Raw genomic sequence first — 25,578 nt, 5'->3', positions numbered from 1 at the left:
GATTAGAAAGGCCTGGTCGCAGAAGTGTTTTAGGGAGTGTTTTACAGTGATGAGGGTTGGTCGATTGACCGCTGAACCATAGCGGATACAGGCAAAGAGGCAGTGGTCGCTGAGATCCTGATTGAAAACAGCAGAGGTGTATTTGGAGGGCAAGTTGGTCAGGATAATGTCTATGAGGGTGCCCATGTTTACAGATTTAGGGTTGTACCTGTTGGGTTCCTTGATGATTTGTGTGAGATTGAGGGCATCTAGCTTAAATTGTAGGACTGCTGGGGTGTTAAGCATATCCCAGTTTAGGTCACCTAACAGAACGAACTCTGAAGCTAGACGGGGGGGATCAATTCACAAATGGTGTCCAGGGCACAGCTGGGAGCAGAGGGGGGGTCAATAGCAGGCGGCAACAGTGAGAGACTTATTTCTGGAGAGGTTCATTTTTAAAATTAGAAGTTCAAACTGTTTGGGTATAGACCTGGAAAGTATGACAGATCTTTGCAGGCTCTCTCTGCAGTAGATTGCAACTCCTCCCCCTTTGGCAGTTCTATCTTGACAGAAAATGTTGTAGCTGGGTATGGAAATCTCAGAATTGTTGGTGGCCTTCCTAAGCCAGGGTTCAGACACAGCTGGGACATCAGGGTTGGCGGAGTGTGCTAAAGCAGTGAATAAAACAAACTTAGGGAGGAGGCTTCTAATGTTAACATGCATGAAACCAAGGTTTTTTTGATCACAGAAGTCAACAAATGAGGGTGCCTGGGGACACGCGGGGCCTGGGGACACGCGGGGCCTCAACCCGACAGATGCTGTAGCATGACCTCAAAAGAGCAGTTCACACCAGACATCCCAAGAATATTGTGGAACTGAAACAGTTTTGTAAAGAAAAATGGTCCAAAATTCCTCCTGACCATTGTGCAGGTCTGATCCGCAACTACAGAAAATATTTGGTTGAGGTTATTGCTGCAAAAAGAGGGTCAACCTTTTATATAATCCAAGGGTTCACATACTTTTTCCAACCTGCACTGTGAATGTTTACATGGTGTGCTCAATAAAAACATGAACAATTATTTGTGTGTTAATAGTTTAAGCAGACAGTGTTTGCCTATTGTTGTGACAGATGAAGATCAGATAACATTTTATTACCAATTTATGCACAAATGCAGGTAATTCTAAAGGGTTCACATACTTTTTCTTGCCACACACACACACACACACACACACACACACACACACACACACACACACACACACACACACACACACACACACACACACACACACACACACACACACACACACACACACACACACACACACACACACAAAGTAAAGACAGGTGTGTCAATCAACAGGATCAACAAGTAAAGCTGACGTGAGATAAATAAACTGTACTGCCTATGGGTGGGCTTACCTTTCCAAAAATTGAGTATTTGGCCACTTGGAAATTTGTTGGATATGTTGGTAGATCATTGTCACTTTCAGTATACACTCTAAAAGAAAAAAAAAAGAAAACACAAACGAGTCATGTAGCTTGTTACTACACTACGGGTGGGCCGTCATTGTAAATAAGGATTTGTTCTTAACTGACTTGCCTAGTTAAATAAAGGTTAAATAAATAAATACATATGTAATTGCCCTGCAATAATGTAAGTTGCATACAACAATTACATAACCTAGGTTATTCAACTGGTTAGTACTCTGGTATAAGACCTGTGTCATCGAATGTGGGGCCAAGACCAGGTTAAAGTCAGGAAGGAAAAGTATGACATCTAGTCAGGCAGTGATTGACAGGTAAGTGGTACAGTAGGTACACACCTGAATTTGCCCAGATAAGTACTCTCCTGATTCCCCGCCCTCTTGGCTTGATTTACAGCATTCACTGTCTGGGTCTGAACTTCAGCCGGCTGGCTCGTCCCCTTCAACACTAACACACATAACACGCACACAAACACACCCTATGTCAAAGTCCAATTCTATTCAAAACATCCATATATTACACATGCACCCCTTTGTAAAAAAGGCATCGTTCTTCAAACACAGAAAAGTGTGATGAAACACACCCATAGTGAGCACACAGTGCCTTTGTCAGTTAAAGAAAACTGTAGGGAAAAAAACAGCCTCCTGACTGATTAACTCAAAAGAACACACTGGGTGAATGAGTCAACATGCTGGGAACAGAGCGAGAGACACCACCCACTGTGATTGTGTCAGAGGAGAATGCTCAAAGATGACAAACCCTTGCTCTGCTTGCTGAATGTGCAAGAAGCTTTTCATTGGAAATACACACACGTAAAAGCCTGCATGCAAAGAGAATGGTGATGCCTGAAACTGACAGTGATGAAGAAGCGGAGTTGTATTATTACTTAGGGATTACTTATAGTTAAAGCATAGATGAGAAAGATAAAGCATCTATTCATTACTGAGTCTATTTACTTGCCTATTTACTTGCGTGACAACTGCTTTGACAACATTGTTGTGTAACATTGTATATTTTAATCACCAATAAAGCATATTTCAATTTGGGAAAGATTGTATTTGACTGAAAGGGGAAAGGTTTGGCTTGTACCTGACTGAGATGGCAAGGGAGAGGCAGGCCTGGGTGGGATGAGAGAGGTAGGGGGGGGGGCAGGCAGTAGTCCTCTACAGGCAGCAGGACTCCCTTCTCCAGGCAGAGTGACACATACTCCACCCCTACTACTGGAGTCTGATGCTTCTTCATGCTCCGCACCCGACTGGAGCTCAGACTGGACATACTGCTCGTCACTACGAGAGTACACTGTGGGGATGACAGAAAGAGAGTGATATATGAAGAGAGAAAGAGAGCAAGAAAGACAGATCATCAATATCGCCAACATGTTTGAATCTAGCCTATGAATTCAAAATTGTTTGTGTTACTGTGCACCTGACCTGCTTATTGATCACATAGGAAATGCTGCCCCCATTCTCTGTTATTGCCAGCTTCAGCCTATTCTTCTCCTTATAAGGCAAATTCTTCAGCTCCAAAACCACAAAACAGTTGTCAAACAGAGCCATAGCTGTTGAAGGAGAGAAAAACCTTTATGACATGGTCTTATCGAACACACCGGACGGGTCTCAGAGCATTTCATATTATTCTGTCTGTAAATCCAAGACACTCCATTAACCCTTTAAGCTAATCCTTCCCCTAACCCATCTCCTTAATTGAACTCTAACCTTAATCCTAATGTTAGCCACCTAGCTTGAATTAGTAACATATCATACATTTTGCAAATGTGTAAAATATTGTACGTTTTTAGAAAATCGGAACATATAATACAAATTGCAGTTCGTAACATATCATACAAAATCGGTGATGAACATCAACAAATTAATATATACCATACGAAACATAACATACTAAGTGGAGTCTCTTGACGTACGTACAGAATAATACGAAATGCTCTGAGACCAGTTTGAGCACGCACGCACGCACGCACGCACACACGCACACACACACACACGATTTCAAATTCCAAACACTTAACAGACTAACCTTATCCCCTCAAACTAAGTGGACACTTCTGATGACGTACCATGACGTCTGACGAGTATACACTTGCAGGGCAAGGGAGGAAGGAATGATTTTTAAATGGACCGCCCTTGACCCGAAGTTCGTCACTCCTTCATTCCGCAATGATTGTTTTCAGCCACTGGTAGCTTGTAGATGCTTTATATGCTCTACAGTCAATTATGATTGCATGTCTACTTATAGTAACTATATAATTATTAATATACGCCTACTGTATTATAGCTATAAAATGAATTAGCTAACGTTATCCTGCCTAGCTGGAACTTCTGAAGGAAAATGTGTTATTTCTACAATTTCCAAAAGCTAACCAAAGATAAACATAATTACTTTTATGAGACCTGGTTGTGCCGTCATGTGCATTAGAAGCACAATTTCTAACCCGTTTACTTACACTTGTATTGTTGACTTATCCATATTGACGTTGAGGTTTTACGTTTCGGTGGACTTTTCTTAGCGGATGTACAATCAACGCGAATTAAATTATGGGGGGGTTTCAGGCCCGCCCGAAGTGAACATAATTGTACACTTCCCTTGTTTGGACCGACGTCCAAGATGGTGACGGGGATTCCCCCAAGGGCATAAGGCGAGGGTAAGTGGACAAGGGTGTGACTTTTCTGAGTTGAAACGCAGCTTAACAGCCCTTGGCCCTAAACGTTTTACATCAGTGTACCTCGAATGCCCCTTGCCCAAGCGAGGGAGCGTGATGATCAGAGATGCAACGTCATTGGTGGAAATCTTGAAGTTGAGCTTAAAAACAACTAACCTAAAGCTATTAATGTATCTAGCTCGCTACAGTTACCTAGAGCTGGTTAGCTAGTTTTATAGTTTGGTAATTTATTCCAATACATTTCAGAATTGCAAACAAATGTTTATGAATGGAGCAACGTTTTATATGCTGCTCACTACGAGACTAAGCCAATTTGCCAACGCTAAAATCAGTGTGTGTATGTATATAAGCTAGCGTCATACTTTTTTCTGACATGCCGAAAATGCAGCCTTGTTGATTACATTTGACACTTCGCCGCCACCAATGTGACTAGTTTGCATTGAAGTGTGGGTCATAACAACCCCGCAAGTGACAAAAGTTGTTCACTCCCTCCCTCGAGCTAAATCTAGTGAATTGGGCCTCCATTTAGGATGACAATCGAACTGCATCCGGTTTCAACGTGGATTCCCGAGAGAAAGTGGCAGCGCAAGGGCAGTGTGGGTAAAAAATAACATGTTTGGACTGTTACAGATGCGGAAGTGCGAGTGTAACAACAGATATTTTAGCTTTTTGTCAGGTTGAAAATGTGTGTTCTCGCTACCTGGATAATTAATACATCAATCAGCTATCAATCAAATGTATACAAATACATGGATGTGAGCACATAAAAACGAAACAGTAATAAGTCCCTGTCGTAGACAGCTATGCAACTAGCTGACTAAACTCCACTCCATGGGGAAGGAAGTTTCTGATGAACTTGGGTGAAGTTCAGTCAGCTACCTGAAATTAAAATCAGTGCATAACCAGTTGAGTAAAATAGCCCACTTGTCGACAGTAGTCACAGTAAAATCAAAATCTTTGGGAAAATGCTATATATTCAAACCTATAAAGAAAATATGTAACTGTTTTACCGTAAGTAGGTGTCCGTTACTGTGGCTGTCTTACAGTGAAGATAACTTTACATTATATGTTACAGGTGGCTGTAACTGTACTCACACGTATTTTGCTACTGTACGACAATCTTTACTAGCAACTGTAAACTTCCTTGTATAGAAGAATAACACGACTACGCCCCATTAACACGCCACGCCCTTCTACAATGTTGTGTTGCCTTCTATTGGCCTAAATTCGGGAACCACAGGCTAATAGGGATTTTTTTCTCTCTCTTTACTCTCATCAGACTGAAACTTGACTAGTTGAAAGTATACATAAATACAAGACATTATTGTATTACAAGTTTAATTTGTTTAAAAAAATATATATGCAAATGAGGCAAACCGTCCTTAAATATGCGCTAATTTACATATTACCATCTGTTTTTCAACACATTGCTTCAAGGTAGAATGTTATTTTATTTTTAATTGAGATCAGACACTTAATGGTCAGACTTTTTTACAGATCAGCTCATCAAAACTTTAAACTAGTCAACTGTGAACTCCATGTAAACTAGTGTTCTGTACTGTAATTGACTATTCTAACAGTCATTTTTTGTTGAAGGTGCAGAATGCCGTGTATGGAGGATTGACAGGGGTGTACAGATGAGAAATGCCAGTGGAATTTGGGGACACAGTGGAATTTAGCTCCAAAAAGGTTGAGCGAGATCTTTTGAGTTCTCTGACAGCACCCCAGCCTCTTCTCCATCTCTACCTGCAACCCCTGCGTACCACTCCCACAACGTACTTAAGAAGAGTTTGGAAGGGGCCAATGTTCCACTTGGAGCCTTCTGCACAAGTGCATCAAAGCTAAACCAAACAGTCATCATGTTCCAACAGCAGCCACACAGTGAACACGGCATCAACACAGTATCAGAAATGCTTGTAATTTTATGACTTTTATGTTAAGCTGGAGGAGTGTAAATGTGCCAGCTTGGATGAGGTTACCAAAGCACAGAGTGCCTCCTATGCATGGTATGGCACACTTAAATTTCAGATCACTGCAAGCTCAGTAAAGAATGTTCCTGTGCGCACCTCAACAAATCATGACCACTTTGTGCAGGAGCATCTCTCCCCCAGGTTCCATGGAAACTCAGAAACCACATATGGCAAGAAAAACGAACAGGTGGCCTACACATGGATGGAGAGCTGTGGGTTTAGTTTGGAGTGTAGAGGCACAGTAGTGTGTCAAGGAGCCATGTCTTTCTGCAAGCCCACAGATGGAGTGTTAAACTCTCAAGAACTTCTAGAAATTAAAATGTTCTGTTCTGAGTGAAGTGTGAGTCTCTGGCAAACTCCTCGACGTGAAGCTGGTGGATGGAGTTCCTCAGCTGCAACATAATGGAGCCTGTGGTTACTACGTGCAGGAGCAATTGGGCATGTTCTGCACAGGACTGGAGATATGCAAACTGTTGTCTGGGCTCTGTCCGAGCTGGTTGTTATTGATGTGCCTATTGATGTGAAGTTCTGTGCTGATGTTATCCCTAAACTGAAGGCATTCTATTTCCTACATATGCTGCCAAGGGTAGTATATGAGTTCCAGTTAGGCAGACTGTGCTCAAAATATGTTAATCTATGTGGTTTCTAGGCTAATACTTTGTTTTGAAATAGTTATTATATTTTGTGCCTTGTAAATATCTCTCTGTTAGCTCTACCTTATTATCTAGGCATAACTCTTGGTGTTTTTTGTTGTCTTGCACAGTTCTCTTCATATGCACATTTACCTGATTTATATTTGCATAATTCTTCTTGGTGTTTTTTATGTCTTGCCTTGTACAGCTCTCTTCGTACATGTTTATCTAATGCTTAAGGATAACTCCTTATGATTTATGAATATATTAATTGTACCTTGTATAGCTCTTTATTTTCATTTGGCACTTCATTAACTTATCTAAGCATACCATAACGCATCTTGCACTTGAGAAATGATGGCGTTAACATGAAATTCCACTTTGAAAATGTCTTTGATACTTAACACATTTCTTCCTGAATTTCAAAATGTTTTTCAGTTTGATTCTGAGTTTAGTTTTCAAAGGCACAAATTAAGAAAAGTGTGGCACTTGATAAACAGTTGTCTTCCTTCTTGGTCTGTTAGATATTTTGGTGTTGAATAAATTTGATTTTAAATGGATTTAAAAAGGAATTATAGCAGCACCTAGTAGATGCCTCTAATTTTCAGGAACAGGCAAAGTTACAGTACATTTCAAATATAAGAACAAAATATTCAGATTACTCAGGAAATATATATATATACACTGCTCAAAAAAATAAAAGGGAACACTAAAATAACACATCCTAGATCTGAATGAATTAAATATTCTTATTAAATACTTTTTTCTTTACATAGTTGAATGTGCTGACAACAAAATCACACAAAAATTAAAAATGGAAATCAAATTTATCAACACATGGAGGTCTGGATTTAAGTGGAAAACCACACTACAGGCTGATCCAACTTTGATGTAATGTCCTTAAAACAAGTCCAAATGAGGCTCGGTAGTGTGTGTGGCCTCCACATGCCTGTATGACCTCTCCCTACAATGCCTGGGCATGCTCCTGATGAGGTGGCGGATGGTCTCCTGAGGGATCTCCTCCCAGACCTGGACTAAAGCATCCGTAAACTCCTGGACAGTCTGTGGTGCAACGTGGCGTTGGTGGATGGAGCGAGACATGATGTCCCAGATGTGCTCAATTGGATTCAGGTCTGGGGAACGGGCGGGCCAGTCCATAGCATCAATGCCTTCCTCTTGCAGGAACTGCTGACACACTCCAGCCACATGAGGTCTAGCATTGTCTTGCATTAGGAGGAACCCAGGGCCAACCACACCAGCATATGGTCTCACAAGGGGTCTGAGGATCTCATCTCGGTACCTAATGGCAGTCAGGCTACCTCTGGCGAGAACATGGAGGGCTGTGTGGCCCCCCAAAGAAATGCCACCCCACACCATGACTGACCCACGGCCAAACCGGTCATGCTGGAGGATGTTGCAGGCAGCAGAACGTTCTCCACGGCATCTCCAGACAGACTGTCACGTCTGTCACATGTGCTCAGTGTGAACCTGCTTTCATCTGTGAAGAGCACAGGGCGCCAGTGGCGAATTTGCCAATCTTCGTGTTCTTTGGCAAATGCCAAACGTCCTGCACGGTGATGGGCTGTATAAGCAGGTCCTTCTGTAGCTCAGTTGGTAGAGCATGGCGCTTGTAACGCCAGGGTAGTGGGTTCGATTCCCGGGACCACCCATACGTAGAATGTATGCACACATGACTGTAAGTCGCTTTGGATAAAAGCGTCTGCTAAATGGCATATATTATTATTATATTATATTATAAGCACAACCCCCACCTGTGGATGTTTAACTTGGGTCAAACGTTTGGGTAGCCTTCCTCAAGCTTCCCACAATAAGTTTGGTGAATTTTGGCCCATTCCACCTGACAGAGTGGATTGAGGTCAGGGCTTTGTGATGGCCACTCCAATACCGTGACTTTCTTGTTCTTAAGCCATTTTGCCACAACTTTGGAAGTATGCTTGGGGTCATTGTCCATTTGGAAGACCCATTTACGACCAAGCTTTAACTTCCTGACGGATGTCTTTGAGATGTTGCTTCAATTTATCCCCATAATTTTCCATCCTCATGATGCCATCTATTTTGTGAAGTGCACCAGTCCCTCCTGCAGCAAAGCACCCTCACATCATGATGCTGCCACACCCATGCTTCACGGTTGGGATGGTGTTCTTCGGCTTGAAAGCATCCCCCTTTTTCCTCCAAGCATAACGACGGTCATTATGGCCAAATAGTTATATTTTTGTTTCATCAGACCAGAGGACATTTCTCCAAAAAGTACAAGCTGTGTCCCCATATTCAGTTGCAAACCGTAGACTGGCTTTTTTTTAAATGGGGGTTTTGGAGCAGTGGCTTCTTCCTTGCTGGGTGGCCTTTCAGGTTATGTCGATATAGGACTCATTTTACTGTGGATATAGATACTTTTGTACCCGTTTCCTCCAGCATCTTCACAAGGTCCTTTGCTGTTGTTCTGGGATTGATTTGCACTTTTCACACCAAAGTACGTTCATCTCTAGGAGAAAGAACGCGTCTCCTTCCTGAGCGGTATGACGGCTGCGTGGACCCATGGTGTTTATACTTGCATACTATTGTTTGTACAGATGAACGTGGTACCTCCAGGCATTTGGAAATTGCTCCCAAGGATGAACTAGACTTGTGGGGGTCTTGGCTGATATTGTTTTTATTTTGCCCTGAAGTCAAGCAAAGAGGCACTGAGTTTGAAGGTAGGCCTTGAAATACATCCACAGGTGCACCTCCAATTGACTCAAATGATGTCAATTCGCCTATCAGAAGCTTCTAAAGCCATGACATAATTTTCTGGAATTTTCCAAGCTGTTTAAAGACATATTCAACTTAGTGTATGTAAACTTCTGACCCACTTGAATTGTGACACAGTGAATTATAAGTGAAATAATCTGTCTGTAAACAATTGTATGCACAAAGTAACCGACTTGCCAAAACTATAGTTTGTTAACAAGAAATTTGTGGAGTGGTTGAAAAACTCCAACCTAAGTGTATGTCAACTTCCGACTTCAACTGTATTTAGATTTGTTTTACACTTTTTTAATTACTACATGATTCCATGTGTTATTTCATAGTTTTGATATCTTCACTATTATTCTACAATGTAGAAAATAATAAAAATAAAGAGAAATATGAGTAGGTGTGTCCAAAGTTTTGACTGGTACTATATAGTATATACACTCTGAACAAAAATATAAACACAACAATTTCAAAGATTTTACTAAATTACAGTTCGTAAGGAAATCAATCAATTTAAATAAATGTATTAGGCCCTAATCTATGGATTTCACATGACTGGGAACACAGATATACATCTGTTGGTCACAGATACCTTTGAAAAAAGGTAGGGGCGAGGGCATGAAAACCAGTCAAGTCAGTATCTGGTGTGACCACCATTTGCATCATGCAGTGTGACATGTCCGCATAGAGTCAATCAGACTGTTGATTGTGGAATGCTGTTCCACTCCACTTCAAGTTGCTGCGAAGTTGCTGGATATTGGTGGGAACTGGAACACGCAGTCATACACCTCAATCCAGAGCATCCTAAACATGCTCAATGGGTGTCATGTCTGGTGAGTATGCAGGCCATGGAAGAACTGGGACATTTTCAGCTTCCAGGAATTGTGTACAGATCCTTGCAACATGGGGCCGTGCATTATGATGCTAAAATATGAGGTGATGGTGGCGGATCAATGGCACGACAATGGGCCTCAGGATCTCATCACGGTGTCTTTGTGCATTCAAATTGCCATAAATAAAATGCAATTGTGTTCATTGTCTGTAACATATGCTTGCCCATACCATAACCCCAACGCCACCATGGGGCACTCTGTTCACAACGTTGACATCAGTAAAACACTTGCTCACACAACACCATACACGTTGCCTGCCATCTGCTCAGTACAGTTGAAATTATGATTCCTCCGTGAAGAGCAGACTTATTCAGCGTGCCAGTGGCCATCGAAGGTGAGCCTTGGCCCCCTGAAGTTGCTTACGACGCTGAACTGCAGTCAGGTCAAGACCCTGCTGAGGACAACGATCACGCAGATGATGTTCCCAGAGACGGTTTCTGACAGTATGTGCAGAAATTCTTTGGTTGTACAAACCCCCAGTCTCAGACGATCCCGCAGGTGAAGAAGCCGGATGTGGAGGTCCTGGGCTGGCGTGGTTACGCGTGGTCTACGATTGTGAGGCCAGTTAGACGTACTGCCAAATTCTCTAAAACGACATTGGTAAAGAAATGAACATGAAATTGACTAGCAACAGATCTGGTGGATATTCCTGCAGTCAACATGCCAATTGTGCAAACCCTCAAAACTTGTGAGGTTTCTCTGTTGAAAATTGGTTACCATGATGACATAATCCTGGGGTTAAAATTTAATCTATGACTTTTTGCACATCCAATATATGTAAAACATACAAGAGTATACAAAATATTAAGAACACCTGCTCTTTCCATGACAGACTGGGTGTAGAGGGCGGTTGACATCACTTTGGTGCTCTCGTGGGTGTCCTGGAAAAGATCGGAGGAGAATCTGCTCCAGTTGAGTACACAGTTGCTTTGAGGTCGGGCCGAGGGATCGGAGGAGGCATAGGGCATTGAGATGCTCCTCCAGGGAGAGGGAGATCCAATCCCCCTGCTGCTCTGACTGATCCAGTGTCTTTGAATTAGATACAAAGAGAACGGCAGGTTAAGACAGATACAACTGACCCAGAGTCTGTGGCGCAAAACACACAGAAGGAAGAGCAGCAGGAATTTTTTTTACTGAAAACACAATCATCACGGGATGAACGAGTGACGAAATTCCGGGTAAGGGCGGTCCATTTCAAATTAATTCCTTCCTCCCTCGCCCCTTGCCATGCAAGCGTATACTCGTCAGACGTCATGGTACGTCATCAGAAGTGTCCACCTAGTTTGAGGGCTGAGGGTCTTTTAAGTGTTTGGACTGCTAGTTGGGACTCCAGTACATCCTCCAGAAATGCATTTGAACGTCTTGAAATGCCCTATTGACGAATGGCAATTGTTTGAAAACCACTTCCTGGTCTTGGATTTCAACGCCATGTACTACATTACCCAAAATGCAACGCGTCCTATTTTTCTCCCTCGCGGGCTTTGTTTTGGGATGGCGGTATACTTCGAATCTCCCATTTGTTGTCTTCAAACACTGAAAATACATTGAATACGTAAATTCGTTGTCTGTAAACAAGGTACGTTATGTATGTTAGCTATGTGTCTATCATTATAATATCAAAGCACAACTTTTGTCTTACTCTCCTGCAATGGTAAAACTTTGTTGCAAGATTGCTAGTTTGCAACTAGTTAACGTTAGTTAGCCAAACCAAGGCGTTGTCAATACAATGACTGGTAACGTTTGCCTGCTAACGAATCTGTTTTTGAGTAGTTTATAAACTATATGTCATTATTTGACAATATGTCATATTACTAGCTAGTTACAGGTACTTTACTATTCAGGGATGTACAACTTCTTGTGACTAACGTTACTCTGTAAATTGTCATGATGTGGAAATGCACTGTTAGCAAACTACAGTACAGGTATTAAACTGTTGCTAACAACTGTCCTTTTAAACTGTACATTTCTGTAGGCAAAGCATAACCACACTGTGACGTGGTATAATTAGCTAAATTAGGTAACCAGGCACTTGATCTGGCATGCTGAATGGGTCACACTATTTTACTCTTGACCTGTCTCTAAAATCTGCTCTAATCTCGGATTAGCCCTGTCTGAAGAGCAAGTCATGTCATCTCCAGCTGGGTTGCAGGCTCAGCAGTCCCAAACAAAGTTCCTTGACCGATGGATGACGAGCAACTCCTGTGCCGGGGTTATCCTGAACCCCTCCCCAGACCTGGCAGAGTCTCTTCGACACAGCTCTGTCTGGAGATCCCGGGATGTGAATGACTCCTTCGCCTCTCAGTTTGTTCCCCTCCCGGTCTCCAGTAGCAGCAGTTGCCTCAGTATCAGTTCCCTCGTCCATGATGCTGAGTCCGGGACAGAATTGAGCAAACAGAATCAGCTACCAGTGGATAGGACTTTGTCTGACAGACAATTTGCTGGACTGCAGACAGTGGCGTCTCAAGGGTTGACATTACCTGGAGAGATGGACAGTATGGAGAAGTTTGTAGATCAGTCTCAGGACCTACCCCTAATGCTCAAACTTGAACGGGTAAGAAAACAGTATTGAATGGCTCCATAAAATATTTGAGGTCATGATGACTTTGGAATGGCTTGTCACTTCCAGATATGGTCCTTCTGTAGCTCAGTTGGTAGAGCATGGCGCTTGTAACGCCAGGGTAGTGGGTTCGATTCCCGGGACCACCCATACGTAGAATGTATGCACACATGACTGTAAGTCGCTTTGGATAAAAGCGTCTGCTAAATGGCATATTATATTATATTTATATATTATTATATTATATATATTATAGATAGGTAGGCCTACGTCTAATGTTGTAGCGGTGCTTATGGGTACTGTATGTGCTGTGTTACAGCTGAGGCAGTGGCAGCAGCACATGCAGGAGCAGCTGAAAGCCCACCAGCTAGAGGAACTTGTCAGTCTCCAGGAGGAGCAACAAAGGTTACTGGGCATGGTGCATGTGGCTCAGCAGGATGGAGCAGGTACTGAAAAACACACTCCACTCACTGTGTTATTGCTCAGCAGGCTGTATGGAGCAGGTAGCTCCAGTTATTGAATTTGACACCCCTGATTTAGACAAGACCTGTGCGATTTCTCACAGATTACATAGAGATCTCCAAGTTGACGGGAGAGAACACTCTTTTGGGGGGCTACCCCCTCTCTCACAGACCCCCAGCAGCCAAGAGTTTCCCTATAGGCCCCCCACAAGGGCCTGCGTCTTCCCAGCTCTGGAGACGGGGGCCTACATTCCAGCAGCCTCCAAGGGGCCAGGAGCAGGAAAAGGACCAAACACTGGGTAGGAAAAGTGCTCCGGTGCCTAAACGCATTTAAAAGGGCTTTTACATGATTGACTTAATCTCTGTTGTACTCAAACAGGGACAGAAGCATGGAGCAATCCACACAAATGTCATCAGCTGAATGGGGATGCTGATGATAGGGGTGGTGATGAGGAAGTCACATTATCTTCCCATTCTGCTCCCTCCATGACTGAAGACTACAAAGCATACAGAGGAGATGACTGTGAACTAGATTCACAGGACAGGTACATGTTTAACTTCATATTTGAGATGTCTAAACATGATTTATTTCACTATTCTCAGTTAACTGACAGCATAGAATACAAATCATTGATTTGGCTGTGTGCTCCCGTGTCTATGGTCATCTCCAGACCCATTAAACCAGGGATAGGGGGGCAGAAGCAGACCTTTGAGGCGCTCCTGGAGGAACAGCTGAGACTGGAGGAACAGAGACTGAAGACCACCCAGCAGCAGCAGGTCAGAGACCAACCCTATTTTTGCTACACTACACAAAGAAATGGGCTGTAGATCAAATAAAATGGTAGCTCAACCAAATGACAAGTTGAGTTTGATTAAGGTATGGTGGTCTTTGGAGCTGCAGTACCATTCCCTTTGTTTTGCATGGAACATTGCTAATGCTAAGCTGTCTCTCCAACAGAGCCCAGAGGCAGCTGAGGGAGCCAGTCCGAAAGCTAATACCAAGAGAGCCTTCCTGAGGCGAGGGGAGGGCCTCTCCAGATTTACCAACCGAAGCAAAGCCCCTATGCCCAACAGAGGGGGACCCCAAAAAGATCCCCAGGCCAAGGTCAGCACCCGTTGGACCTCAGAGCCCACCCAGAAGGTCAGTCAGCGCCCCCCCGTACAGCGCAAGACTGCTGTGCTCAACAAGGAGAACAGACCAAGAGACCCGTACTCACCTCTTCTGGACAGTGTCAGACCAGAAGGCAAGACAGACAAGCTGGCCGCAGTGAGGCCCAGAGTCCTGGGCAGTCATCAGAGACAGAACATTGAGATGACTAACTGTCTAAGGCCAATGGAGGTAATTAGTAACAAGGTGGGTGGGACTTCTCAACCTGTGAGTAGAACTCCTGCAGCTGTAACTGAACAGTTTGGGCTTGAGGAGAGGACTGGAGCACTGCAGAGGAATGGAAGTGGTCCATCGAGACCGGATGGAGCAGCAGAGGGAAAATCAGGTGTTCCAGAGTATTCCTTTGAGCTGTCATTCCAGGAGAAGCTGCAGCACTGGGACTGTGACCGTCAGAAGGAGAGTGTGGAGCTGGGGGAGTTTGAACTGCTGGAGCAGGCAGCCGAGGAACTCTCCTTCTCCTCCAACTCATCCTTTGTCATGAAGGTTTGTGATGCTTTTTTTACCTGTCTTTTTTTATAATGAATTGCATAACATTTTATGTATGTTTCACATGCACTCAGTGGCCAGTTTTAGGTACTGGGCGGACCCCACCTTGCCTCCAGAACAGGCTGACCTAATGTGTGCCAGGAAAACATCCCCCACACCATTACACCACCAGCCTGTACTGTCGACACTAGACGTTGACTGATTAATCGAAATGGCCGATTTAATTAGGGCCGATTTCAAGTTTTCATAACAATTGGTAATCAGCATTTTTGGACACCGATCATGGCTGATTACATTGCACTCCACGAGGAGACTGCGTGGCAGGCTGACTACCTGTTATGCGAGTACAGCAAGGAGCCAAGATAAGGTGCTAGCTAGCATTAAACATGTCTTATAAAAAACAATCAATCTTAACATCACTAGTTAACTACACATGGTTGATGATATTACTAGTTTATCTATCTTGTCCTGCGTTGTATATAATCGATGTGGTGCCTGTTCATTTATCATTGAATCACAGCCTACTTCGCCAAACGGGTGATTTAACAAGCGCATTTGCGAAAAAAAAGCACTGTCGTTGCACCAATGTGTACCTAAACATAAACCAGCCTTTCTTAAAATCAATACACAAGTATATATTTTTAAACCTGCATATTTAGTTAATATTGCCTGCTAACATGAATTTCTTTTAACAAGGGAAATTGTCACTTCTCTTGAGTTCGTTGCACACAGAGTCAGGGTATATGCAACAGTTTGAGCCACTTGGCTCATTGCGAACTAATTTGCCAGAATTTTACGTAATTATGACTTAACATTGAAGGTTGTGCAATATTTATACTTATGGATGCCACCTGTTAGATAAAATATCGAACGGTTCTGTATTTCACTGAAAGAATAAACGTTTTCGAAATGATAGTTTCCGGATTTAACCATATTAATAACCTCAGGCTCATATTTGTATTATTATAATTAAGCCTATGATTTGATAGAGCAGTCTGACTGATCGGTGGTAGGCAGCAGCAGGCTCGTAAGCATTCATTCAAACAGCACTTTACTGCATTTGCCAGCAGCTCTTCGCTGTGCTTCAAGCAATGCGCTGTTTATGACTTCGAGCCTATCAACTAGGCTGGCAATACCAAAGTACCTATTAGAACATCCAATAGTCAAAGGTATATGAAATACAAATGGTATAGAGAGAAATAGTCCTAAAATAGCTACAACTTAAAACTTCTTACCTGGGAATATTGAAGACTCATGTTAAAAGGAACCACCAGCTTTCATATGTTCTCATGTTCTGAGCAAGGAACTTAAACATTAGGTTTTTACATGGCACATATTGCACTTTTACTTTCTTCTCCAACACTTTGTTTTTGCATTACTTAAACAAAATTAAACATGTTTCATTATTTATTTGAGACTCAATTGATTTTATTTCTATGTATTAAGTTAAAATAAGTGTTCATTGTTCATTCAGTATTGTTGTAATTGTCATTATTACAAATATATATATATATATCTCTGCCAATTAATCGGTATCGGCTTTTTTTTGGTCCTCCAATAATCGCTATCGCGTTGAAAAAGTATAATAGGTCGACCTCTAGTTGACACCAGGCAGGATGGGGCCATGGACTCATGCTGCTTACACCAAATACTGATTCAGCCATCAGCATGATTCAACGGACCAGGCAATGTTTTCCACTCTTCAATTGTCCAGTGTTTGTTATCTCGTGCCTACTGGAGCCGCTTCTTGTTTTTAGCTGATAGGAGTGGAACCCGGTGTGGTCATCTGCTGCAATAGCCCATCCATGACAAGGACCGACGAGTTGTGTGTTCTGAGATGCCGTTCTGCACACTGTTGTACTGCGCCGTTGTTTGCCTGTTTGTGGCCCACCTGTTAGCGTGCACGATTCTTGCCATTCTCATTCGACCTCTCATCAACAAGCTGTTGTCATCCACAGGAATGCCACTGACTGATGTTTTGTTTGTCGCACCATTCTCTGTAATCCCTAGACACTGTTGTGCGTGGATTGCCCAGGAGGCCGGATGTTTGTGAGATACTGGAACTGGCACGCCTGGCACCGATGATCATACCACGCTCAAAGTTGCTTATGTCACTCGTTTTGCCCATTCTAAAGTTCAATCGAACAGTAACTGAATGCCTCTGCCTGTCAGACTTCTTTATATTATATAGCAAGCCATGTGACTCACTGTCTGTAGGAGCAAACCATTTCTTTGAAACAAGGTCGTGTACCTAAAACTGGCCCAGTGTTTCCTCTGAGAAAAAATTGTAGGTTGTTGAGGGAAGGGGGGCATTCTACGCCAAAATGAAAGTAAAAGTATGCTAACTGACACCTAAAATATACATTTCCACCTCCAGAATGAGCCCAATAACACATTTGTAAAATTGTGTTGAATTATTTTAGCATATTGGGCCATGTGTGTATATATATGTATACAGCCTATGCATGGTCCATGTTATCAGGTATGCCATTAGCAAAAAACATGTACCTGTAGCTCAACAGATGCCGCAAAGTGCAAATAAATAGGCTGAAGCATGGGGTTGCCTATCTGCATTTACCCTATTGGGCTAATCATTAGCCAGATCCCAAATGTGATCTTTTAACTAATTATTATCCTATTGATGAATTATATGTCCCAAAATACATGCATAAACACAGTGTATATAATGTAGTTTTATACCTGTTGAGAACTTGCCACCTGGTGTAATATGTCCCCTGCCTGGACTTCTCACAAACTTCATATCACCATTTCTCCCCCTTGTTGCCACTACTCTTGCTCAACTAAAAATATTATCTGTTTCACCAGTGTTACATTTAGCTCCAGTCTCCCCTATGGACTCACTGCTAATTGCGTAGAGGTAACATGCATAACCATGCCACTGCTAAAAACTCTGGGTTTAAAATGGTTCACCCTCTTTTAGAAAAATGGCAATAAAACCTTTGTTTTCGATTGCAAAAATTGTTGCCGTTTCCCTCCCTATGGCAATTACAAGATGAATGCGCCACGAGATAAATATTTATCTTGCATATAACACACAACAAGCCAACTAGATAAATAGATAAAATCTGACACCATAAGAATACTTTTCTATAAATGACTTGTTTTGTTTGCAGAGGAAAAGTAAAAAAGTGTAGATAAAAAATGAAATATGGACTGTTCTAGCATCTTCAAAGTGCGCCTCGGCAGAAATATTTTTTTGCGTGGTGTCAATGGTTTTGCCGTGCTGCAGCTCCATAGCAAAATAATTGCAGTGGAAACACTGAACCGGCTACTGAGAGTATTTAGGCTACACTGTTGCTTAATACATTTAAATGTAAACCTACAGGTGCTGCAGCTGGACCAGCAACATCCCCTTCAGGGCAGCAGGGGGAGCCGTCCGCGACGCCTCTCCTCCACACCCATCAAATCCCCCTCGCTGCCTAACAGGGTTCACAGCTGGGGCACCAGTAGAAGTGGCCAAGGCACAGGGACCAGCTCATCTGAATCACCAGGAGTATCTGCTGTGAGGGCAAAGAGGGTAATGAGGGAAAACAGCAAAGCCACTGATGAGGAAGAAGAAGATGAAGTGAGCGACGGCAAACATGAGGAGATCTCTGACACCTTTTTCCGCAGCAGCTCTGAATTCGGGGATCGGGAGGAAGTAGCTCGACCGTCATACCAGACTACAGTTTCCAGCAACCTCTGGGAAAACCCGCTCCCTGCATCCAACCCTCCATACGACAAGAGGTCATATCAGGACAGAGAGGGAGGCTCAAGCCAGGCAGAGGAGGGCGGGCAGAGTGACCTTGACGACTCCACCCTTTTGGAGGACAGAGAAAATGTGGACCACGAGGGTCTGTTGGTGTTTGATGATGATGACACCTGGAACGACCTGGAGGAGGCTGGCAGCATCGTTGAGGACGACAGCAGAACAAATGGCGCTGCAACAGGAAACCAACACACTTCCACAGCAACAGTGAATGACATTTCACCCTCAGAGAGGACACTGAAGAGAAAGGTGGCCGTGGCCAAAGGGACGGAGCTGGAGAGGATGTCTGTTATCACAGCAGCCAACCAGGAGCCAGATCCTCCTCCCACTTCCCAGCTCATGGCCAGGCTGTTCCCCTCGCTAAAGCCCAAAACCCAGGCCCCTTCTCTACCAGAACCTAGAAAGACTGAGGACGGATCAGGTGAGACAGTGCATACACTCTTAACTCAATGGAGTACGTCAACAGCAGGGCTCTGACTTTTTCTCTAAAGTTGGTAGCACCAGCATAAAACTATTTTGTATTGTGTGTTGTCAGGCCAGCAGCAGTCCAGGCAGCTGAGGGAGAGGCTGGTGGAGCTGGAGCTGGAGATTGAACGTTTCAGGACAGAGAATGCTGCCCTGGCCAGACTCAGACAGGAGAACGAAAAGAACCAGGAGAAACTCCGGTAACAAGCATTTAGTCTGAACTGGAATGGGCAGGGTATCCCTCAATAAACGGATTGCCTGACAACTTCACAAAAACAATGCGCACACATCGCAGAGGCAGAACGCGTTGTGTTTTTATGATTCTGGAAGGGCAGATATATAGCAACAAAGACAAGTGGCAGCCATATGGGGAATCGTAGGTGGCTTGTTTCACCTCGTTGCATCTTGTTATTGATAGAATATCTTGTTTTGAGGTGCTTTGACTCTTTTTGCAAGAACAAATCGCTAGCTAGCTAAACAACTAACAAATGTAACAATGTATTTGAGACTCATTGTGCAAATGTATTTACATTTTCAATGAATATTTGGAGGAAACATTCGAAGTGGTGTTTTTTTGCTTGTGCACATAATTACATTATCCGACCGCCAGTAAAAGTAATCCTGTCCAAATAGGGCTTTAGCCAACCTCGTTTCTTTTCTGCATTTTGTTGCTAAACAACCCACCCATCTATGGTTCTATACAAAGCATTGTTACAAAATGTATATGAAATGGATTCATCTAGGGTATGAAAGTGTCTGACAAACAGATTTTGTCTCTATTACAGGAAGGAGTGTGCAGAGTTTGAGCAGCGCAAGGCTGAGGAGCTGGCCAAGTTTGAGGAGTTCAAGAGGGAGGAGACCAAGAAGCTGCAGAAGGAACGCAAGGTGTTTGAGAGGCATGCCTCTGCCGCCAGAGCCATACCAGACAAGAGGGAGCGTGACGAGATCCAGGTGAGACACTTTCCCCCTTTATTTTGAAGAGGTCTTATAACCCCCATTAACCCTGCCCTGTCGCCCTCAGGCCATGAAGAAACAGCTGAGTTTCCTGCAGGAGGAGTTGAAGCGGAGAGAGAGCCGCTGGTCCACCACACATAACCGTCTCCGGCAGCAGATAGACTCCCTGAGCTCAGACAACAGCAACCTGAAAGACGAGGTCCGCACCATGGAGAAACTACGCCTCAGCACCTGGAGGAAGATTGGGACAGACGGCGAAAGAGAGAACGACAGGAGGGAGAAGGAGAGGGGGAGGGAGGGACCCAGGCCGTTGGACAGTTACATTGCTCTTGAAGCCAGGTGCCTCAAATTGGCAGTGAGTTTACAAATTCACTGCTACCACTTTCTTGTGATTTTTCCAGTTTGTTTGTGTTCTGGCGGTGGTTAAATTCTCTGTCCTGTGCTGGATAACAACCCTAACGCAGTGTGTATTTGTTTGTTCAGAGTCCTCCTGACACGGTGAGGAGCAGCCAACCACAGAGCAGCATCTCCTCTAAAGGCAGCCCATCAGGACACAGCCCCACCACTCAAGGTACAAGGAAGGTAGCTGCATTATCAGGGATGCAAACTAGTCACCTTTCTGTGAAATTTGGCCATTTTGAATCCAAAATAGGTGACATTTCTGTAGGTCCGATGAGAACAGTTTGTGTGTGGGGGGGCTTTGGATGACTACTGGCTGTATCCGAACGAGTGATGTGCGTTTTGAGCAATACTGGCTGTATCCAAGGCTCAGCCAACCTTTCACATAACAGAATGCAGCACGTGACTGTAGAGAGAAGGGACAACCAATTTGCTAGTTACAGCATCAGTGCGCGCGCGCTCTGGAAAGAGGCATAGAAAAGCAGTTTGCCAGTTAATTTACAGTAGCGCGTCCCCTGAACATTAACGAAGAGGTAGGTGAGAAGCCTGACCATGGAGGTAGGTGAGAAGCCTGACCATGGAGGTAGGTGAGAAGCCTGACCACGGAGGTAGGTGAGAAGGTGATGAAGCGTACTTAATGAGCTGTAACCGATAACTGGCATTTGGTTTGAGGTGATGGAGAAAGTGTGGTGGAACAAGTATTGTTAAGTGTCTTGCTAGCTGCATCAAATGATCTGTTATAGCTTGCCAGAGAAATGTTGAGCAACATTAGCCAACTTAACTGATCAAATAATTGAGTTTGGGGTGTAAATTAGCTGGTCAATAAAGTTAGACAACTAACGTTTGCTAGCTAATGTCACAACATCAGATGAGCAAACGTTAGTAACCTAACGTAACCAATTTGCTATAGTGTTAACTGGCAACGTTATACAACTCCCTGCTGTTCCTCAAGTTATAATGCGTTAGTTGCTTACTGGCAATCTGTGTGAAATGTTAACTAGCTAACAAACTAACTACTGTGAACTATTTTCCCTCTACAGAACACTAAGTTAATTTTCAGAATGACAGAATTAAGTGAAAATGAGGCATTGATTGTTAAACAGTTAAGTGTAGCTAGAGTTGGGCCTGGTTTAAGCTGGATGCCACTATAGAGGTGAAAGAAACGCCACACACTCCCTCTCTCAATATAGTGGATAAAAAGGGGTATGCGAGGTGTACTCTCTGCCTGAAAGAGACCCTTTGTTGGCATAATTGATATCATGCTCTGCTGGCACATTGTAGAACAGATGTCCACAGGCAGAAAGTGTACAATGTAATAATGTGCAGTGTAGCCCAAAGATGTTGCTTTTGTTGTGTTGAACTTGACAGTAACACTTGTGAGTGAGGGGGGATTAGCACATTTTTTTAACTCAGTGAATGTTATTTTTGAACACCTGTAGCTTGATCGATGTCAACTATTGTGGCCACTATAATAGAGCAAAAATAGAATGCCTGTTTTCATTCTATTTCTACTTAAGTGCAATATTTAGGTGTGTGTGTGTGTGTGTGTGGTCACAAGCATTCTATTATAAAGGCTGTCATGGCTAACAGCAATACTAGTGTATTGTTTTTTTCTCAAGACTTGAGTGTCATTTGCAGTAAAGTCTAGGCAACAAATAACATTGGAATGCTTCTCCTTACATTTTTTAGCAGTGAGTTAGGTTCACATTAACCACTATTTTACACACAGGCTGATCCTCATATTCTTTGTTCAATTAGGTAAAACCTGCATTTCCTGCAAGCAGGGATTTTTTTGCATGTTTCAGTACAACAACAAAAAAGTGTCACCTTTTTGCATCCCTGAATATGGACTGATCATGAGATTTACTATGGATTCAACAAAGGGAGGTAAATATTTCGTATTTAGTTATAGGTAGAGATATTGTTCTACATTGTCTGTCTAACAGGAGGTATCAGGGGCATCCTGAAGAGGTCAGGCCCTACACCAGCACCCAGCCCCGCTCACAGTTACAGCTCAGAGGATAGACCAGAATCTTTGACCAGGAGCCACCACCCAGCACAGAGCCACGACCACTCAAACAACCTGTCCCCTGTGAGTTAAATCACTGGAGTCTGATTATTTAATGAAAGCACTGCCATGACATGGCTCAACACTGCTATACACCCATATAATTACATATTAGAACTCTATTCATAATTTAATAGGATATGTGTGTATACACCACCTTTGTTGTTGAGGTATGCTGCGGTGTCTGAATGTAGACTGTCTGGCTTTACACACAGAGAGCTCGAGGTCTGCAGACTGAGACAGAGGTCAAAGAGCAACAAGAGCCAGGTCAAGATGTCCTCACCCACTCTGATGGAAAGGTGAGGGGGGACAAGAAGGATTGGGAGGAAATTCTGTGAAAATACTTAAGAATTCAGTTTTTCACTCAAAGCCGTTATTATCTCGCTAATGGATTGTATTTTTGGATTTTTATAGTGCTTTTCCAGGAGCTCAAAGTGCTTTCCATTGACTCGGGTATGTGTTATTCTCTTAGATGGAGAGGGTTCTGGCCTGTGGAGGGAGACTCATCATCTTTCCCAATGGGACCAGGAAGGAGGTGTCAGCGGACGGACTGACAGTCAAAGTCACCTTCTTCAACGGGGACATCAAGCAGGTCATGGCTGACCAGAGAGTGGTGAGTCATTGACAGTGATCCTTCCCTGGCAACACCTTTCATATTCAGTGGTGTTAATGGGATATTAGACTTGCATGAATCCCAGATATATGTGTACGTGTCAACTAATATAGTCCTCTTAACAGATCTACTACTATGCGGATGCCCAGACCACTCACACCACCTATCCTGACGGCATCGAGGTTCTGCAGTTCCCCAACAACCAGACTGGTGAGACTTGATTGCATTTATTTGACAGTAATGTTATTTTACTATTAAACGTAAATTATCCCCTTCATCACTGTGCTGCTTTAAACGTGTGTAAGTCCTCATTTCTTTCTGCAGAGAAGCATTTCCCTGATGGCCGGAAGGAGATCACATTCCCTGACCAGACAGTCAAGAACCTCTATCCAGATGGGAGGGAGGAGAGTGTCCTCACTGACGGGACCATCATACAAGTTAACTTGTAAGTCCACAGAGCTCACGCCTCTGTCTATATATCTATCTATACGTCACCTACATACTCTAGCATGCATCTGATCAGATAAAAGCACTTGATGAGGAGTGCCCAATCTTTATTTTCTGTCTTGTATCTTTCACCACTGTTCTCATGTTCTCCTCCAGGGATGGCAGTAAGGAGATCCAGTTCAACACAGGCCAGAAGGAGATCCACACAGCAGACTATAAGAGGAGGGAGTACCCAGATGGCACGTTGAAGACCGTCTATACCGATGGCAGACAGGAGACCCGCTACCCCACCGGACGCCTCAGAGTTAAAGACAAGGATGGTAACATTGTCATGGACAACAGGCCCTAGGATTGTTTACGCAATATGAGGTATCATGGGAACAAAAGCTGAAGCACAGTTGAACATTTCTGTTGGAGTGAGAGTTGTTTGACATAGGTTTTTAGTATGTTTGAGTTGAATGTAGTGATGAGTGACTTGTAAAAAATGTCTAATCCATATTTATTTTCTTAGTTGATTGTATTTTTTTTGGTAAAATAAATGTTCAATCAAATCAGTGAGTACATTCGGGTATTGTTTTTAAGAGTAAAACAGTGAAGCAGTTTAAAAACTAAACTAATACTTCTGTACCCTTCATACAGACAGTTTCAGATGTAAAATATTTAGAAAAGTGGTCTGCCCTTTTTACACATTCTGCTAAAAAAAACTAAACTTTAAATAAAATGTTTCACAAAGTACTTCATCTTTTTGGCAGCATGAATCTCAATGCACAACAAACAGGAAAGGCCTGTGATGTGGACACGTTCTTCAGAACTCTGGCGAGGTCAAAGGAGAGAGAAGTGAGAGATACTGGATTTCATACGCGACTACAGATAGACTTGACATTGTTCAAGCTAGCAAACTGAGCAGTGTTCACATGTTAAACTTTCTTTGAAAAACACTCCTGAGTGTCAAACCCATCTTTTGACTTTTGCTATAGTGCTAGCCAGTCCTTTCTCCACCAGAGGCAGGTAGACCAGAGCTGCATCCTCATACAGGAACACAGCCAGCTCTGGCCTGAGACAACACCATTATCATGAAAACTACACTTGCTTCATTGAGATGATTGGCTGAGATGACTAACTGCACCAAGATCTCACAATTACCTAATTGGCTGAATGGTATATGGTGAATAACCACAATACATAGACTTCTGCTGCTGCCATCACCCTGGTTGTACAGAGACCACGGTTGCCAGGGCATGCAAATAATCCACAATGTGTCATTGTATCCAGCTTGTTATGATTTACACTGATATGACGGTGGTAACTAAGGCAGATCTTGCTCACTGTAACGGATGCGGTGGAGCAGGGTTCATGCTCCACTCTGGCCGGTAGGACAGGCGCTCCTTCTCTAGTTTAGGCAGGGGTCTGAAGCCCACCACTCACACCTTGATGGCCTTACAGGGAAATCTATACAGATGGGCCGGGATCTGACGCAGCCTGATGGGGAGATGAAGCAAGATGTTACTTTTGCGTATTTGTTTCGTATGTGAAAACTGACTAAAGATTAAGTGGAAGGAAATAAAGCCACCCTATTCCTTCCTGTAACTCAAACTTTTGCACATGAATGGGATTTACTTATGCTCCAATCTCCTGTGAAGATTGGGTCCACGGTGAGGTGTGTGTGGGCAGTCCACGTGTCTGACCAGAACATTGACTGGGTTGAGACCAGCGAAGCCCAACAGCTTGTCTAATATGTGCGTTTGGGTCACTAATGGCTGTACGATAACCAGTGATGCGTGTAATAATGTTTGTATC

At 43.3% G+C, this 25,578-nt stretch overlaps 2 protein-coding genes and 1 long non-coding RNA gene across 3 annotated transcripts in view; 2 read left to right on the top strand and 1 right to left on the bottom strand.

The window, feature by feature from the left end:
• Positions 1–3,024, bottom strand: part of parp4 (poly (ADP-ribose) polymerase family, member 4) — a 43,629-nt gene extending 40,605 nt beyond the window's left edge. Inside the window, exons 1-4 of the mRNA XM_052521791.1 lie at positions 2,899–3,024; positions 2,587–2,767; positions 1,807–1,915; positions 1,403–1,481 (exon numbers count right to left, since the gene is read on the bottom strand). Of these exons, the coding sequence (XP_052377751.1) occupies positions 1,403–1,481; positions 1,807–1,915; positions 2,587–2,767; positions 2,899–3,024 (495 nt within the window). The remainder of the gene's footprint in view (positions 1–1,402; positions 1,482–1,806; positions 1,916–2,586; positions 2,768–2,898) is intronic.
• A 940-nt stretch (positions 3,025–3,964) lies between these two features.
• LOC118386234 (uncharacterized) lies at positions 3,965–7,030 on the top strand. Its single transcript, XR_004826168.2, has 2 exons — positions 3,965–4,127; positions 5,742–7,030. It is a non-coding gene; the product is annotated as an uncharacterized LOC118386234 (long non-coding RNA).
• A 4,796-nt stretch (positions 7,031–11,826) lies between these two features.
• On the top strand, positions 11,827–24,516 carry LOC118386233 (centromere protein J-like). Its single transcript, XM_035773793.2, has 18 exons — positions 11,827–11,970; positions 12,500–12,945; positions 13,271–13,397; positions 13,517–13,711; positions 13,792–13,957; positions 14,084–14,189; positions 14,371–15,063; positions 18,413–19,256; positions 19,371–19,500; positions 20,086–20,251; positions 20,322–20,609; positions 20,738–20,825; positions 22,600–22,745; positions 22,937–23,020; positions 23,194–23,334; positions 23,460–23,544; positions 23,659–23,779; positions 23,938–24,516. Exons 2-18 carry the CDS (start codon positions 12,520–12,522, stop codon positions 24,128–24,130), a joined length of 3,999 nt encoding a protein of 1,332 aa, XP_035629686.1. The 5' UTR covers positions 11,827–11,970; positions 12,500–12,519; the 3' UTR covers positions 24,131–24,516.
• The last annotated feature ends 1,062 nt before the right edge of the window (positions 24,517–25,578 follow it).

This window comes from Oncorhynchus keta, chromosome 7 (genome assembly GCF_023373465.1).
Source record: "Oncorhynchus keta strain PuntledgeMale-10-30-2019 chromosome 7, Oket_V2, whole genome shotgun sequence".
Classification (NCBI taxonomy): domain Eukaryota; kingdom Metazoa; phylum Chordata; class Actinopteri; order Salmoniformes; family Salmonidae; genus Oncorhynchus; species Oncorhynchus keta.
This window is presented reverse-complemented; position numbering and strand designations above follow the sequence as displayed.